General features: G+C 44.5%; 1 protein-coding gene across 3 annotated transcripts in view; it reads left to right on the top strand.

Moving 5' to 3' along the window:
* The window catches only part of HACE1 (HECT domain and ankyrin repeat containing E3 ubiquitin protein ligase 1), a 104,408-nt gene that overhangs the window by 67,931 nt on the left and 16,561 nt on the right, over window positions 1–19,916 (top strand). For all 3 annotated transcript variants that reach the window (XM_073675768.1, XM_073675770.1, XM_073675767.1), the window contains exon 21: window positions 16,877–16,975. In XM_073675768.1, the coding sequence (XP_073531869.1) occupies window positions 16,877–16,975 (99 nt within the window). The remainder of the gene's footprint in view (window positions 1–16,876; window positions 16,976–19,916) is intronic.

Raw genomic sequence — 19,916 nt, 5'->3', positions numbered from 1 at the left:
TTCAATTGCAACCAGTCGTCCTGTCCCTGCAGTTGAAAAACACCCTCATAGCATGATGCTTCCACCACCATGTTTCACTGTTGGGATTGTATTGGGCAGGTGATGAGCAGTGCCTGGTTTTCTCCACACATACCGCTTAGAATTATCACCAAAAAGTTCTATCTTCGTCTCATCAGACCAGAGAATCTTATTTCTCATAGTCTGGGAGTCCTTCATGTGTTTTTGAGCAAACTCTATGCAGGCTTTCATATGTCTTGCACTGAGAAGAGGCTTCCGTCGGGCCACTCTGCCATAAAGTCCCGACTGGTGGAGGGCTGCAGTGACAGTTGACTTTGTGGAACTTTCTCCCATCTCCCTACTGCATCTCTGGAGCTCAGCCACAGTGATCTTGGGGGTTCTTCTTTACCTCTCTTACCAAGGCTCTTCTCCCACGACTGCTCAGTTTGGCTGGACGGCCAGGTTTAGGAATACTTCTGGTGGTCCCAAACTTCTTCCATTTAAGGATTATGGAGGCCACTGTGCTCTTAGGAATCTTGAGTAATGCAGAAATTCTTTTGTAACCTTGGCCAGATCTGTGCCTTGCCACAATTCTGTCTCTGAGCTCCTCTGGCAGTTCCTTTGAGCTCATGATTCTCATTTGGTCTGACATGCACTGTGAGCTGAGAGGTCTTTCAGTTTTTCTTTTTTAATAAATTTGCAAAAATTTCTACTTTTCTGTTTTTTGTTCAGTCAAGATGAGGTGTAGAGTGTACTTTAATGAGAAACAAAAATGAACTTTTTAGAATTTATCAAATGGCTGCAATGAAACAAAGAGTGAAAAATTTAAAGGGGTCTGAATACTTTCCTTACCCACTGTATAATGTGTTTGTGGGTGTCTATATGTAAGGTGTGTGTGCATATAATATACAATGTGTGTATGTATGCAAGTTTATAAATATATATATATGTCAAGGGCTGTCACATTGTAGAAGGATCATCTTTATTCTCATTTGCACAAGGAAAGACTAGAAGCAATGGGATGAAACTAAATGGGAGGAGAGACAGATTAGATATTAGAAAAAACTTTTTGACAGTTAGGGTGATTAATGAGTGGAACAGGCTGCCACGAGAGGTGGTGAGTTCCCCTTCAATGGACGTCTTCAAACAGAGGCTGGACAGACATCTGTCTGAGATGATTTAGTGAATCCTGCAGTGAGCAGGGGGTTGGACCAGATGACCCAGGAGGTCCCTTCCAACTCTACCATTCTAATATATATATATATATATATATATATATATATATATATATATATATATATATATATATATATATATATGTGTATATATATATATATATATATATATATATATATATATATATTACAGTACAGACCAAAAGTTTGGACACACCTTCTCATTTAAAGATTTTTCTGTATTTTCATGACTATGAAAATTGTACATTCACACTGAAGGCATCAAAACTATGAATTAACACATGTGGAATTATATACTTAACAAAAAAGTGTGAAACAACTGAAAATATGTCTTATATTCTAGGTTCTTCAAAGTAGCCACCTTTTGCTTTGATGACTGCTTTGCACACTCTTGGCATTCTCTTGATGAGTTTCAATAGGTAGTCACCGGAAATGGTTTTCACTTCACAGGTGTGCCCTGTCAGGTTTAATAAGTGGGATTTCTTGCCTTATAAATGGGGTTGGGACCATCAGTTGTGTTGTGCAGAAGTCTGGTGGATACACAGCTGATAGTCCTACTGAATAGACTGTTCGAATTTGTATTATGGCAAGAAAAAAGCAGCTAAGTAAAGAAAAACGAGTGGCCATCATTACTTTAAGAAATGAAGGTCAGTCAGTCCGAAAAATTGGGCCAACTTTGAATGTGTCCCCAAGTGCAGTTGCAAAAACCATCAAGCGCTACAAAGAAACTGGCTCACATGAGGACTGCCCCAGGAAAGGAAGACCAAGAGTCACCTCTGCTTCTGAGGATAAGTTTATCCGAGTCACCAGCCTCAGAAATCGCAGGCTAACAGCAGCTCAGATTAGAGACCAGGTCAATGCCACACAGAGTTCTAGCAGCAGACACATCTCTACAACAACTGTTAAGAGGAGACTTTATGCAGCAGGCCTTCATGGTAGAATAGCTGCTAGGAAACCACTGCTAAGGACAGGCAACAAGCAGAAGAGACTTGTTTGGACTAAAGAACACAAGGAATGGACATTAGACCAGTGGAAATCTGTGCTTTGGTCTGGTGAGTCCAAATTTGAGATCTTTGGCTCCAACCATTGTGTCTTTGTGCGTCGCAGAAAAGGTGAACGGATGGACTCTACATGCCTGGTTCCCACCGTGAAGCATGGAGGAGGAGGTGTGATGGTGTGGGGGTGCTTTACTGGTGACACTGTTGGGGATTTATTCAAAATTGAAGGCATACTGAACCAGCATGGCTACCGCAACATCTTGCAGCGACATGCTATTCCATCTGGTTTGCGTTTAGTTGGACCATCATTTATTTTTCAACAGGACAGTGACCCCAAACACACCTCCAGGCTGTGTAAGGGCTATTTGACCAAGAAGGAGAGTGATGGGGTGCTAAGCCAGATGACCTGGCCTCCACAGTCACCAGACCTGAACCCAATTGAGATGGTTTGGGATGAACTGGACCGCAGAGTGAAGGCAAAAGGGCCAACAAGTGCTAAGCATCTCTGGGAACTCCTTCAAGATTGTTGGAAGACCATTTCCGGTGACTACCTCTTGAAGCTCATCAAGAGAATTCCAAGAGTGTGCAAAGCAGTCATCAAAACAAAAGGTGGCTACTTTGAAGAACCTAGAATATAAGACATATTTTCAGTTGTTTCACACTTTTTTTGTTAAGTATATAATTCCACATGTGTTAATTCATAGTTTTGATGGCTTCAGTGTGAATGAACAATTTTCATAGTCATGAAAATACAGAAAAATCTTTAAATGAGAAGGTGTGTCCAAACTTTTGGTCTGTACTGTATATATATATATATATATATATAACTATGAATTAACACATGTGGAATTATATACTTAACAAAAAAGTGTGACTCTTGGCATTCTCTTGATCAGCTTCAAGAGGTAGTCACCGGAAATGGTTTTCACTTCACAGGTGTGCCCTGTCAGGTTTAATAAGTGGGATTTCTTGCCTTATAAATGGGGTTGGGACCATCAGTTGTGTTGTGCAGAAGTCTGGTGGATACACAGCTGATATTCCTACTGAATAGACTGTTAGCTGCTTTTTTCTTGCCATAGTACAAATTCTAAGTAAAGAAAAACGAGTGGCCATCATTACTTTAAGAAATGAAGGTCAGTCAGTGCGAAAAATTGGGAAAACTTTGAAAGTGTCCCCAAGTTCAGTTGCAAAAACCATCAAGCGTTACAAAGAAACTGGCTCATATGAGGACCGCCCCAGGAAAGGAAGACCAAGAGTCACCTCTGCTTCTGAGGATAAGTTTATCTGAGTCACCAGCCTCAGAATTCGCAGGTTAACAGCAGCTCAGATTAGAGACCAGGTCAATGCCACAAAGAGTTCTAGCAGCAGACACATCTCTACAACTGTTAAGAGGAGACTTTGTGCAGCAGGCCTTCATTGTAAAATAGCTGCTAGGAAACCACTGCTAAGGACAGGCAACAAGCAGAAGAGACTTGTTTGGGCTAAAGAACACAAGGAACGGACATTAGACCAGTGGAAATCTGTGCTTTGGTCTGATGAGTCCAAATTTGAGATCTTTGGTTCCAACCACGGTGTCTTTGTGCGACGCAGAAAAGGTGAACGGATGGACTCTACATGCCTGGTTCCCACCGTGAAGCATGGAGGAGGAGGTGTGATGGTGCTTTGCTGGTGACACTGTTGGGGATTTATTCAAAATTGAAGGCATACTGAACCAGCATGGCTACCACAGCATCTTGCAACGGCATGCTATTCCATCCGGTTTGCGTTTAGTTGGACCATCATTTATTTTTCAACAGGACAATGACCCCAAACACACCTCCAGGCTGTGTAAGGGCTATTTGACCAAGAGGGAGAGTGATGGGGTGCTACGCCAGATGACCTGGCCTCCACAGTCACCAGACCTGAACCCAATCGAGATGGTTTGGGGTGAGCTGGACCGCAGAGTGAAGGCAAAAGGGCCAACAAGTGCTAAGCATCTCTGGGAACTCCTTCAAGATTGTTGGAAGACCATTTCCGGTGACTACCTCTTGAAGCTCATCAAGAGAATGGCAAGAGTGTGCAAAGCAGTCATCAAAGCAAAAGGTGGCTACTTTGAAGAACCTAGACTATAAGACATATTTTCAGTTGTTTCACACTTTTTTGTTAACTATATAATTCCACATGTGTTAATTCGTAGTTTTGAGGACTTCAGTGTGAATGTACAATTTTCAAAGTCAAGAAAATACAGAAAAATCTTTAAATGAGAAGATGTGTCCAAACTTTTGGTCTGTACTGTATATATAATGTATGTATGTGTAACAGTGGGGGATTACTTTCAACATCCTTATGTGGAAGAGTTAATGGAACTTTCCTTGTTATATATTTAGGAATTTGCATTAACTTTAGTTCCCCCTCATTCTGGTAAACGGGAGGGGTGCATTCCAACACTATCAAACCACACACACACACACACACACACACACACACACACACACACACACACACACACACACACACACACACACACACACACACACACACACACGTATATACACACACACGTATATACACACTGCTCAAAAAAATAAAGGGAACACTCAAATAACACATTCTAGATCTGAATGAATGAAATATTCTCATTGAAAACTTTGTTCTGTACAAAGTTGAATGTGCTGACAACAAAATCACACAAAAATCATCAATGGAAATCAAATTTATTAACCAATAGAGGCCTGGATTTGGAGTCACCCCCAAAATTAAAGTGGAAAAACACACTACAGGCTGATCCAACTTTGATGTAATGTCCTTAAAACAAGTCAAAATGAGGCTCAGTATTGTGTGTGGCCTCCACGTGCCTGTATGACCTCCCTACAACGCCTGGGCATGCTCCTGATGAGGTTGCGGATGGTCTCCTGTGGGATCTCCTCCCAGACCTGGACTAAAGCATCCGCCAACTCCTGGACAGTCTGTGGTGTAACGTGACATTGGTGGATGGAGCGAGACATGATGTCCCAGATGTGCTCAATTGGATTCAGGTCTGGGGAACGGGCGGGCCAGTCCATAGCTTCAATGCCTTCATCTTGCAGGAACTGCTGACACACTCCAGCCACATGAGGTCTGGCATTGTCCTGCATTAGGAGGAACACAGGGCCAACCACACCAGCATATGGTCTCACAAGGGGTCTGAGGATCTCATCTCGGTACCTAATCCCAGTCAGGCTACCTCTGGCGAGCACATGGAGGGCTGTGCGGCCCTCAAAGAAATGCCACCCCACACCATTACTGACCCACTGCCAAACCGGTCATGCTGAAGGATGTTGCAGGCAGCAGATCGCTCTCTACGGCGTCTCCAGACTCTGTCACGTCTGTCACATGTGCTCAGTGTGAACCTGCTTTCATCTGTGAAGAGCACAGGGCGCCAGTGGCGGCTTTGCCAATCCTGGTGTTCTGTGGCAAATGCCAAGCGTCCTGCACGGTGTTGGGCTGTGAGCACAACCCCCATCTGTGGACGTCGGGCCCTCATACCACCCTCATGGAGTCGGTTTCTAACCGTTTGTGCAGACACATGTACATTTGTGGCCTGCTGGAGGTCATTTTGCAGGGCTCTGGCAATGCTCCTCCTGTTCCTCCTTGCACAAAGGCGGAGGTAGAGGTCCTGCAACATTCAAAAGTGACCAAAACATCAGCCAGAAAGCATTAGTACTGAGATGTGGTCTGTGGTCCCCACCTTCAGAACCGCTCCAATAATTTCCATCTATTGTCTATTCCATTTGCACAACAGCATGTGAAATTGATTGTCAATCAGTGTTGCTTCCTAAGTGGACAGTTTGATTTCACAGAAGTTTGATTTACTTGGAGTTATATTCTGTTGTTTAAGTGTTCCCTTTATTTTTTTGAGCAGTGTATATGTGTGTATATATATATATATATATATATATATATATATATATATATATATATATACACACATATATATGCACATACGCACTCATATATATATGGTTCGTGTGCATATATGTATATTGTGTGTGTATATAATATACAATGTGTGTATGTATATTTATATGTGTGCATATATCTGTATGGTGTGTGTGTGTGTATGTATAATATACAAAGGGTCTGAATACTTATGACCATGTGATATTTCTGTTTTTCTTTTTTAATAAATTAGAAAAATGTCTACATTTCTGTTTTTTTTCAGTCAAGATGGGGTGCAGAGTGTACTTGAATGAGGAAAAAAATGAACTTTTTAGAATTTACCAAATGACTGCAATGAAACAGTGAAAAATGTAAAGGGGTCTGAATACTTTCTGTTCCCACTGTATGTGTGCCAAAATGGTATCCATATAAACATTGTATCGACCCACTAATAATAAGCTTTCACTTGGCTATATTGACCTAAAAATGAAATCGTTACAGGTCTCTAAAAATGGCAGCACAATCAAAACGTTTTATTTATTTTTTATTTACAAATCTTTTTTTTTTTTCTTCATTGCAAAAATAATAAAAGTTTGGCATTGTCGTAATCGCACTGATGAGAAGAATAATGTTGCCAGGTCATTTTAACCACTCAATGTATGCCATAAAAACAATCTGAAAAAACGATGTCCGAATGTTTTCACAATTTCGCCGCACTTGAAATTTCTTTTCATGTTTCCAGTACACGATTTGTTAAAATGAATGAAGTAGTTCAAAAGTACAACTCGTCCCGGAAAAAAACAAGCCCTGATACGTTTATATTGATCGAATAATAAATAAGTTATGGCTTTTGGAAGAAGGGAGGTAAAAAGAAAAATGCAAAAACAGAAATGTACCCTGTCGGGAAGGGGTTAAAAAGTTCTATTGTGAGACTAGTCTAATTATGAGCATAACACACAAGTCTCTATAGACTCCTGTTGTAGCACGGCCTGACAATGGTGTAACGGACAGACCTAAGAGTAGATTGATGTATTTTTGGTACTGATTAATTGAAGGGGTTCTCCAGGAATAGAGAGAAAATTATGAAAATGTCATCATGATTAAATTATTAAATACATTTAATTAGTGCTTTAATTAGATTATTCTAATAGTAACTGTCTTATTACACTGACAGAAACCTGTCCTACAATGATTATAGGGCAGATGTCTGTGAGCATGTGCAGTAGGAAGCTCCACGGCTGTGACATGGAGATGACCTACAAGGCATACCGTCAAGCTATCTCCATGTCACAGCTGTGGAGCTTCCTACTGCACATGCTTAACAAGACAGCCTCCATTTTAATGTATTATAATGTACTATAATGATCACCATTGTAGACTAAAAAAAGAATGTGATTTGCTTGCTAAGGGTATTTAGGAATTTATTCACAATGACATTTGTTTTTGTCTGGAAAGTGTCTTTAAATATTATTTTTTTTATAATATGAAAACTATTTTTTCTGGAAAATCTGCTTATAGCCTCTACAGAAAGGAAGAGGAGAAGGACTTAAGTGCCATCTATTGGATTTAGCAACCCTAAAAGTCTATATTGACCCTTTGAAGGGCATTTCCACATGACTTGGAATAAGAAGCCAAACCAGAAACTCCATTTGCAGACACGTGTTTCATCAGTGCAAAGCAAGCGAACTGGATTGGCTGGGCAAGAAGCCTCTGACAGGGAGTCTAAAGGGTAATTTTTCTCCTTCTGGAGAGTGGCAAGTTAGCATATGGAGACTTCTCACCCAGCCATACCAGTTCTCCTGCTTTGCACTAGTGAGGGGCAAATACTACAAAAACACATCTGCAATTGGAGTTTCTGATTTGTCAGCTGAGCATTAGCATTTGTCCTCATGCATTAGATGCCAGCTATGTTACCGAGTCGGCATCTGTCGCTGACAGCAGCTGCCGTAGCATGTGTCTACAAATAAAGTTTTTGGTTTGCCGTCTTATTCCAAGTCATGTGGAAATACCTTGTAGAGGGTTGATATTGACTTTCAGGATTGTTACTTCCAATAGATGGCACTAGAGCTTTTGTCCTCTTCCCCTGTGAATAGGCCATTTGCTCATTTCAATTCCCAAGGGAGCATTGCATTGCCTATAAGTCTCCTTACGCCAACATAGCGCTCTCAAAAAGAAAAAAAGCTTTACCACTTAGACTTGTGGACCATCTCTAGCAGTATAACTAGTCATATTAAATTTAGGAGTCTTTCTGAACATTGAGAAATCCCTTTGTTAGTGGCGATAAAAGCAATAGTGGGTGAAACAGAACTGTAAAGGGGTTTTCTAGGATCGGGGCCATTGTCGATTAGCTGTTTGGCCAAGCACTGTCGTCTTTTCGTTGCGTCCGCTGCTCACTCTACCTGCACAACTCTATAGTAGGGCTGTGTTGGGTATAAATTCAGCATTGACCTATTCATACCTAATACCTGGCACAGCCTCTATGAAGGGTACATCTTGCAGATAGATGGGCTTGAACGCTAATACGGCTGGTTGGCAGGGTGTGCCAAACCATTGATTTACTATTGATGGTCTATTGTGATACTGGATAGTGCAACATTTACGGAGAATTTTTACACATTGGGAAATAGCAGCTATATGATTCCCTAAGTGCAGGGTATAGTGGGATATAATTTATACCTTCTTTTATCCACGTGCATATTTTTTTGTAGGTCCGTTTATCCGAAGAGATATAGTATGTTAGGAAATAAATAACAGTGGTTTGAAAGAATAAATGTACGTTATTTCTTTTCTTTATTTTTTTTCTAAATTGCTATAATCAGCCCATAAATTGCCGAAGCCTCGTGTTTTGTTATAAAACCTGTATTTTCCTTTGTAGGTTTTCGGGTGGTTAGCACAGTACTGCATTCTTTTTTTTTTCTCTTATGTGGCAGTCATATATACAATACTCCTAATAATGTATAATCGGTAATTATCTTTCTGTGCATATTTTGAATTGTCTTCTAAATGTAATCTGCAGAGTAAATAAATCCAATGTGCTGTGAAGAGTTCCAATGCAAATAAGCCTCTCTGTAATTGCTAGATAGGAGAACGCCAGCATTACCGCACATTGCACAGCGCAAAGATACACATTATTAACGAGCGAAAGATAAATATGCACAGTCAGTTCTCTTAATTTCCTAATACAATTCTGGAGCACATCACGGCACTCACAGGGGGACAAATAAGACACTTATTAATTGTTTACATTTATTATCGGGATTATGGCGCACATTTTATTTGGAAATTAGATTGCAGTTGAAAGGCTAGAGGTGCACTGTACAATTAAACATCTGAATATGCATGTCTTAACGCTCCGGCTTTAAATTCCTGCTTCACGTATATCCTTTTTTTTTTTTTGAAGGCTTTGATATTTTGGTAACAAGCATGTCAGTGCTGTTCCTCCAATTTTAAATGACATTGCAGAGGCATTGAAAATGGCCGAGGAAAGCTGCAGAGCTATGCCATATATTTCTTTTACCAGGAACATATTTGTCTGAATTATTAAATAGGCTCGCTATGTAGGGTTGTGCACCAGTAAGCTCTTTTTTTGGGTCACTAGTGATGTTCTGCATTCAGCCTAGATGTGGTTGCTAAGCTTGGATACATGTTAATGCTTTAGAATCGGATCAGTAGCAATAAATACAAATAATTAGCCCACCTATCAATCACTTTCTAATACAAGGAAAAAGGAGCATTGTACACTTTGGGCATATGTTTAGTTGTTAATTATTTATATATTTAATTGAATAGTGCCAGCGGGACGTATTCATCCATGTGGCATGCAGAAACAGCAGCCTTCCTGTCACTTGTCTGATACAGTTCCGTAATGATGAAATCCCATAGTGTATTCATAGTTTTGGACTTTTATGATCCACCAACATTTAATAAACCAGCAAGAAAAAAGATGAGCAGGACACATATTCAATAAAAATGCATATAGCCTTTATTATACAAGATTAAAAAAAATACACAGACACATGGAAAAAATGGCAGGAGAGTCCATAAAAAAAAAAAAAAAAAAAAAAAAGAGTATAGGGAAAAAAAAAAGATATACACGTGTGTGTGTGTGTGTCTCTCTTGATGAGCTTCAAGAGGTAGTCACCGGAAATGGTCTTCCAACAATCTTGAAGGAGTTCCCAGAGATGCTTAGCACTTGTTGGCCCTTTTGCCTTCACTCTGCGGTCCAGCTCACCCCAAACCATCTCGATTGTGTCCAGGTCTGGTGACTGTGGAGGCCAGGTCATCTGGCGTAGCACCCCATCACTCTCCCTCTTGGTCAAATAGCCCTTACACAGCCTGGAGGTGTGTTTGGGGTCATTGTCCTGTTGAAAAATAAATGATGGTCCAACTAAACGCAAACCGGATGGAATAGCAGGCCGCTGCAAGATGCTGTGGTAGCCATGCTGGTTCAGTATGCCTTCAATTTTGAATAAATCCCCAACCGTGTCACCAGCAAAGCACCCCCACACCATCACACCTCCTCCTCCATGCTTCACGGTGGGAACCAGGCATGTAGAGTCCATCCGTTCACCTTTTCTTCGTCGCACAAAGACACGGTGGTTGGAACCAAAGATCTGAAATTTGTACTCATCAGACCAAAGCACAGATTTCCACTGGTCTAATGTCCGTTCCTTGTGTTCTTTAGCCCAAACAAGTCTCTTCTACTTGTTGCCTGTCCTTAGCAGTGGTTTCCTAGCAGCTATTTTACCATGAAGGCCTGCTGCACAAAGTCTCCTCTTAACAGTTGTTGAAGAGATGTGTCTGCTGCTCGAACTCTGTGTGGCATTGACCTGGTCTCTAATCTGAGCTGCTGTTAACCTGCAATTTCTGAGACTGGTGACTCGGATAAACTTATCCTCAGAAGCAGAGGTGACTCTTGGTCTTCCTTTCCTGGGGCGGTCCTCATGTGAGCCAGTTTCTTTGTAGCGCTTGATGGTTTTTGCAACTGCACTTGGGGACACTTTGAAAGTTTGCCCAATTTTTCGGACTGACTGACCTTCATTTCTTAAAGTAATGATGGCCACTCGTTTTTCTTTACTTAGCTGCTTTTTTCTTGCCATAATGCAAATTCTAACCGTTTATTCAGTTGGACTATCAGCTGTGTATCCACCAGACTTTTGCACAACACAACTGATGGTCCCAACCCCATTTATAAGGCAAGAAATCCCACTTATTAAACCTGACAGGGTACACCTGTGAAGTGAAAACCATTTCCGGTGACTACCTCTTGAAGCTCATCAAGAGAATGCCAAGAGTGTGCAAAGCAGTCATCAAAGCAAAAGGTGGCTACTTTGACGAACCTAGAATATAAGACATAATTTCAGTTGTTTCACATGTTTTTGTTAAGTATATAATTCCACGTGTTAATTCATAGTTTTGATGCCTTCAGTGTGAATGTACAATTTTCATAGTCATGAAAATACAGAAAAATCTGTAAATGAGAAGGTGTGTCCAAACTATGTATGTGTGTGTGTGTGTGTGTGTATGTATGTATGTATATATATATATATATATATATATATATATATATATATATATAATATAGATAGATATAATATACTAGCTATTGTGAACCCGGGTGGCGAGCATTTTTCTCCCATGCTGGTATGTGCTGCCCCCATCCTGTCCCCACCATCCTATCCTCATATGCATGGCACCCCTCATCCCTATCCTGGTATGCATGGCACCCCTCACCCCTATCCTGGTATGCATGGCACCCCTCATCCCTATCCTGGTATGTATGGTACCCCTCACCCCCAATCCTGGTATGCATATGCATGGCACCCCTTGCCCCCAATCCTGGTGTGCATGGCACCCCTCAACCCCAATCCTGGAAGGCATGGCACCCCTCAACCCCAATCCTGGTATGCGTGGCACCCCTCATCCCCAGTCCTGGTATGCATGGCACCCTATCCTGGTATGTATGGTATCCCTCATCGTGGTGTGCATGGGCCCCTCACCCACATCCTGGTATGCTTGGCACCCCTCATCCCTATCCTGGTATGCATGGCCCCTCATCCGAATCCTGGTATGCATAGCACCCCTCATCCCCAATCCCGGTATGCATGGCACCCCTCATCCCCAATCGCGGTATGCATGGCACCCCTCATCCCCAATCGCGGTATGCATGGCACCCCTCATCCCCAATCGCGGTATGCATTGCACCCCTCATCCCCAATCGCGGTATGCATGGCACCCCTCATCCCCAATCGCGGTATGCATGGCACCCCTCATCCCCAATCGCGGTATGCATGGCACCCCTCATCCCCAATCGCGGTATGCATGGCACCCCTCATCCCCAATCGCGGTATGCATGGCACCCCTCATCCCCAATCGCGGTATGCATGGCACCCCTCATCCCCAATCGCGGTATGCATGGCACCCCTCATCCCCAATCGCGGTATGCATGGCACCCCTCATCCCCAATCGCGGTATGCATGGCACCCCTCATCCCCAATCGCGGTATGCATGGCACCCCTCATCCCCAATCGCGGTATGCATGGCACCCCTCATCCCCAATCGCGGTATGCATGGCACCCCTCATCCCCAATCGCGGTATGCATGGCACCCCTCATCCCCAATCGCGGTATGCATGGCACCCCTCATCCCCAATCGCGGTATGCATGGCACCCCTCATCCCCAATCGCGGTATGCATGGCACCCCTCATCCCCAATCGCGGTATGCATGGCACCCCTCATCCCCAATCGCGGTATGCATGGCACCCCTCACCCCCAATCGCGGTATGCATGGCACCCCTCACCCCCAATCGCGGTATGCATGGCACCCCTCACCCCCAATCGCGGTATGCATGGCACCCCTCACCCCCAATCGCGGTATGCATGGCACCCCTCACCCCCAATCGCGGTATGCATGGCACCCCTCACCCCCAATCGCGGTATGCATGGCACCCCTCACCCCCAATCGCGGTATGCATGGCACCCCTCACCCCCAATCGCGGTATGCATGGCACCCCTCACCCCCAATCGCGGTATGCATGGCACCCCTCACCCCCAATCGCGGTATGCATGGCACCCCTCACCCCCAATCGCGGTATGCATGGCACCCCTCACCCCCAATCGCGGTATGCATGGCACCCCTCACCCCCAATCGCGGTATGCATGGCACCCCTCACCCCCAATCGCGGTATGCATGGCACCCCTCACCCCCAATCGCGGTATGCATGGCACCCCTCACCCCCAATCGCGGTATGCATGGCACCCCTCACCCCCAATCGCGGTATGCATGGCACCCCTCATCCCCAATCGCGGTATGCATGGCACCCCTCATCCCCAATCGCGGTATGCATGGCACCCCTCATCCCCAATCGCGGTATGCATGGCACCCCTCATCCCCAATCGCGGTATGCATGGCACCCCTCATCCCCAATCGCGGTATGCATGGCACCCCTCATCCCCAATCGCGGTATGCATGGCACCCCTCATCCCCAATCGCGGTATGCATGGCACCCCTCATCCCCAATCGCGGTATGCATGGCACCCCTCATCCCCAATCGCGGTATGCATGGCACCCCTCATCCCCAATCGCGGTATGCATGGCACCCCTCATCCCCAATCGCGGTATGCATGGCACCCCTCATCCCCAATCGCGGTATGCATGGCACCCCTCATCCCCAATCGCGGTATGCATGGCACCCCTCATCCCCAATCGCGGTATGCATGGCACCCCTCACCCCCAATCGCGGTATGCATGGCACCCCTCACCCCCAATCGCGGTATGCATGGCACCCCTCACCCCCAATCGCGGTATGCATGGCACCCCTCACCCCCAATCGCGGTATGCATGGCACCCCTCACCCCCAATCGCGGTATGCATGGCACCCCTCACCCCCAATCGCGGTATGCATGGCACCCCTCACCCCCAATCGCGGTATGCATGGCACCCCTCACCCCCAATCGCGGTATGCATGGCACCCCTCACCCCCAATCGCGGTATGCATGGCACCCCTCACCCCCAATCGCGGTATGCATGGCACCCCTCACCCCCAATCGCGGTATGCATGGCACCCCTCACCCCCAATCGCGGTATGCATGGCACCCCTCACCCCCAATCGCGGTATGCATGGCACCCCTCACCCCCAATCGCGGTATGCATGGCACCCCTCACCCCCAATCGCGGTATGCATGGCACCCCTCACCCCCAATCGCGGTATGCATGGCACCCCTCACCCCCAATCGCGGTATGCATGGCACCCCTCACCCCCAATCGCGGTATGCATGGCACCCCTCACCCCCAATCGCGGTATGCATGGCACCCCTCACCCCCAATCGCGGTATGCATGGCACCCCTCACCCCCAATCGCGGTATGCATGGCACCCCTCACCCCCAATCGCGGTATGCATGGCACCCCTCACCCCCAATCGCGGTATGCATGGCACCCCTCACCCCCAATCGCGGTATGCATGGCACCCCTCACCCCCAATCGCGGTATGCATGGCACCCCTCACCCCCAATCGCGGTATGCATGGCACCCCTCACCCCCAATCGCGGTATGCATGGCACCCCTCACCCCCAATCGCGGTATGCATGGCACCCCTCACCCCCAATCGCGGTATGCATGGCACCCCTCACCCCCAATCGCGGTATGCATGGCACCCCTCACCCCCAATCGCGGTATGCATGGCACCCCTCACCCCCAATCGCGGTATGCATGGCACCCCTCACCCCCAATCGCGGTATGCATGGCACCCCTCACCCCCAATCGCGGTATGCATGGCACCCCTCACCCCCAATCGCGGTATGCATGGCACCCCTCACCCCCAATCGCGGTATGCATGGCACCCCTCACCCCCAATCGCGGTATGCATGGCACCCCTCACCCCCAATCGCGGTATGCATGGCACCCCTCACCCCCAATCCTGGTATGCATGGCACCCCTCATCCTGGTATGCATAGCACCCCTTATCCCAATTCTGGTATGTATGGCCTCCTCATCCCAGAAACCTGGTTTGCATGGCACCCAATCCCTCATCCTAGTATGCATGGTATCCCTCATCCTGGTATGTATGGTACCCCTCATCCCTATTCTGGTATGCGTGGAACCCCTCACCCCCCCAATCCTGATATGTGTGGTACCCCTCACCCCACAATCCTGGTATGCAGGGACCATGCATACCCCGCAATCCTGATATGCATGGTCCCCTCACCCTCCAATCCTGGTATGCATGGTCCCCCTCACCCCCCAATCCTGGTATGCATGGTCCCCCTCACCCCCCAATCCTGGTATGCATGGTCCCCTCACCCCCCAATCCTGGTATGCATGGCTCCCTCATCCCCAATCCTGGTATGCGTGGTCCCCTCACCCCCCAATCCTGGTATGCGTGGTCCCCTCACCCCCCAATCCTGGTATGCGTGGTCCCCTCACCCCCCAATCCTGGTATGCGTGGTCCCCTCACCCCCCAATCCTGGTATGCGTGGTCCCCTCACCCCCCAATCCTGGTATGCGTGGTCCCCTCACCCCCCAATCCTGGTATGCGTGGTCCCCTCACCCCCCAATCCTGGTATGCGTGGTCCCCTCACCCCCCAATCCTGGTATGTGTGGTACCCATCATCCCCCCAGTCTTGGTATGTGTGGCCCCCTCATCCCTTTCACACTGTACACACATACAGAAAAATAAACACTTATGCTCACCTTTCTTCCCTGTGCTCCAGCGCTACGGTGTCCTGCTCTGCCGGAGGCCGGGGGAGGAGTGTGGCGCCGGAGTACACGCATGCCCATACCGTGCTATCCGGCGCAATTTTGCTGAAGACACACTGCAAATGTGTCTTCAGTAAAATGGCGCTGGATAGCGCTATGCGCATGTGCCGATCCGATGCCACACTCTTCCCCCGGCCTCCGGCGAAGAAAGGCGCCGCGGCAGCGCTCCTCCAGGTCAGGTAAGTATGGCGCCGGAGATCGCGGTATGCGTTCAGTGCCTATGCATACGGCGATCTCCGGCGCCATACACTCCTCTTACCTGTAACGGCTGGATGTGGTCTTCTGTCACGCATGCGCAGTCTATAATGGCTTCAGACAGACACGCATCCCCGGTTATATTATATATTATATATATATATATATATATATATATATATATATATATATATATATATATATATATATATATATATATATATATATATATATATATATATATATATATATATATATATATAATGCGCACACACACACACATATTTATATCTATTTATCTCAAAAGTGACATTAGAAAGCAAGGTATATACTGAGCATAAGGATCACAGTGGACAAAAATCAATCTGATAAGAGGACTCCATAATTACCGTAATAATGCTCTCTGACTTAACACCCAATGCACGTTTCACAACAACTTTGTCTGGGGATTCCACTTTTGATATTTAACTTCTTACTTATGCCTTTATACCCTTTGAGGTGATCCCTCTGTTCCTTGTAAATGTATATGTCTGATATATATTTAATATATATATATTTAATATATATAAGTGTATGTATCTATCTATATGTATGTGTAAAAAAATGTATATTTTATTCTTATATATATATTTTGTAATATTATCTAATAAAGGCTATATGCATTTTTATTGAATATGTGAATAATCATATCCATATAATTTTTGTTAGATTATTGTCTACACATGTTCATTGGGATGTATTTTCTGCACCGCTTGTTGGGTCACTCCGTTAACATTTATTAGCATTGTATTTCAAAGCTTAATTGGTAACTGACGCATTGATGATTTTGTAATTTAAGGAACTTCTGCTGTCCGGCATGCCAGAAATAGACGTGAATGACTGGATCAAGAATACCGAATATACTAGTGGTTATGATAAAGATGATCAAGTAATTAAGGTGAATCGCTTACTTGCTTGTATGTTTAAACCCATGTATTCCACTACATTATGTTGGCTATCACACATTGAGTGAGATTAAGGTCCTCCCACAGATCGGTATTATACAGCACAGGTATTGTATTATTAAACTCGGGGTTGTATTGTGTATCAGATTTCATATGGAAGCATACAGAGTCTTTATGGGTTTTTTTTGGATTTAATATAAATCTGACATGTGAAGACTTAAGACTATTGTCCCCTAGAAGGTTTACCTGAGCTGTTGCCTCTGATAACAGCCACTGGACAACCTCGTTATTGCAGATCACAGTTACTTGTAACCCTATAGTGCAGGGTTCATTGATGGCCAGTAGCAAAAACCTCCATAGAGTTTTTGTACTCTGTATTAGGGGATATTCTAATTTATTATCCAGGAATCCATATAAAATATCCTCTAGATATACAGTGGCATGTAAAAGTTTGGGCACCCCTGGTCAAAATTACTGCTATTGTGAACAGTTAAGCAAGTTGAAGATGAAATAATGTCTAAAAGGCCTTAAATGAAAGATGACACATTTCAGGCATTTTTAGGCAAATAAATATAAATATATATGTACAGTACAGACCAAAAGTTTGCACACACCTTCTCATTTAAAGATTTTTCTGTATTTTCATGACTATGAAAATTGTACATTCACACTGAAGGCATCAGAACTATGAATTAACACATGTGGAATTATATACTTAACAAAAAAGTGTGAAGCAACTGAAAATATGTCTTATATTCTAGGTTCTTCAAAGTAGCCACCTTTTGCTTTAATGACGAGCTTTGCACACTCTTGGCATTCTCTTGATGAGCTTCAAGAGGTAGTCACCGGAAATGGTTTTCACTTCACAAGTGTGCCCTGTCAGGTTTAATAAGTGGGATTTCTTGTCTTATAAATGGGGTTGGGACCATCAGTTGTGTTGTGCAGAAGTCTGGTGGATACACAGCTGATAGTCCTACTGAATAGACTGTTAGAATTTGTATTATGGCAAGAAAAAAGCAGCTAAGTAAAGAAAAACGAGTGGCCACCATTACTTTACGAAATGAAGGTCAGTCAGTGCGAAAAATTGGGCAAACTTTGAAAGTGTCCCCAAGTGCAGTTGCAAAAACCATCAGCACTACAAAGAAACTGGCTTACATGAGGACCGCCCCAGGAAAGGAAGACCAAGAGTCACCTCTGCTTCTGAGGATAAGTTTATCCGAGTCACCAGCCTAAGAAATCGCAGGTTAACAGCAGCTCAGATTAGAGACCAGGTCAATGCCACACAGAGTTCTAGCAGCAGACCCCTCTCTTCAACAACTGTTAAGAGGAGACTTTGCGCAGCAGGCCTTCATGGTAAAATAGCTGCTAGGAAACCACTGCTAAGGACAGGCAACAAGCAGAAGAGACTTGTTTGGGCTAAAGAACACAAGGAATGGACATTAGACCAGTGGAAATCTGTGCTTTGAACCAGCATGACTACCACAGCATCTTGCAGCGGCATGCTATTCCATCCGGTTTGCGCTTAGTTGGACCATCTTTTATTTTTCAACAGGACAATGACCCCAAACACACCTCCAGGCTATGTAAGGGCTATTTGACCAAGAAGTAGAGTGATGGGGTGCTACGCCAGATGACCTGGCCTCCACAGTCACCAGACCTGAACCCAATTGGGATGGTTTGGGGTGAGCTGGACCGCAGAGTGAAGGCAAAAGGGCCAACAAGTGCTAAGCATCTCTGGGAACTCCTTCAAGATTGTTGGAAGACCATTTCCGGTGACTACCTCTTGAAGCTCATCAAGAGAATGGCAAGAGTGTGCAAAGCAGTCATCAAAGCATAAGGTGGCTACTTTGACAAACCTAGAATATAAGACATAATTTCAGTTGTTTCACATGTTTTTGTTAAGTATATAATTCCACATGTGTTAATTCATAGTTTTGATGCCTTCAGTGTGAATGTACAATTTTCATAGTCAAGAAAATACAGAAAAATCTTTAAATGAGAAGGTGTGTCCAAACTTTTGGTCTGTACTGTATATATGTATATTTTCATCTTTTACATTTTAGAATAAAAAAATGAAAATGGGCACCCTGCATGGTTAGCACCTAGTAGCATCCCTTTTTACACTTGTAAACACTTTTTGTAGTCGTAAAAGAGTCTTTCAATTCTTGTTTGAAGGATTTACATCCATTCTTCCTTGGAAAACTCTTCCAGTTCTGTGAGATTTTTGGGTCGTCTTGCATGCACTGCTATTTTGAGGTCTAGCCACAGATTTTCAATGATGTTCAGATCAGGGGAATTGAGGGCCATTGTAAAACCTTTAGCTTGCGCCTTTTGAGTTAGTCTATTGTGAATTTTGACGTGTGTTTAGAATTATTATCCATTTGTAGAAGTCATCCTCTTCTCCACTTCAGCTTTTTTACAGATGGTGTTATGCTTGCATCAAGAATTTGTTGAAATTTCATTGAATCCATTTTTCCCTCTTCGTTCCCCATGCCATTGGCTGCAACACAACCCCAAAGCATGATTGATTCACCCCCATGCTTAATGGTTGCCGAGATGTTTCTTTTTTCTCCACACATACCTTTGATCATTGTGGCCAAAGAGTTCTATTTTAACCTCATCGGTCCATAGGACTTGTTTCTAAAATCTATCAGGCTTGTTTAGATGTTCTTTTGCATACTTCTGACTTTGAATTTTATGGTGAGGATGAAGGAAAGGTTTTCTTCTGATGACTCTTCCATGAAGACCATATGTGTGCTGGTGTCTGTGAACAATAGAACAATGTACCACAACTCCAGAGTCTGCTAAACCTTTCTGAAGGTCTTTTGCAGTCAAGCAGAGGTTCTGATTTGCTTCTTTAGCAATCCTACGAGCATCTCTCACTGGAATTTTGCTTTATCTTCCAGATCTTTTCTTGACCTCCACTGTTCCTTT

This window comes from Phyllobates terribilis, unplaced genomic scaffold (genome assembly GCF_046119375.1).
Source record: "Phyllobates terribilis strain yellow unplaced genomic scaffold, ASM4611937v1 Scaffold_3__8_contigs__length_932513732, whole genome shotgun sequence".
NCBI lineage: Eukaryota > Metazoa > Chordata > Amphibia > Anura > Dendrobatidae > Phyllobates > Phyllobates terribilis.
This window is presented reverse-complemented; position numbering and strand designations above follow the sequence as displayed.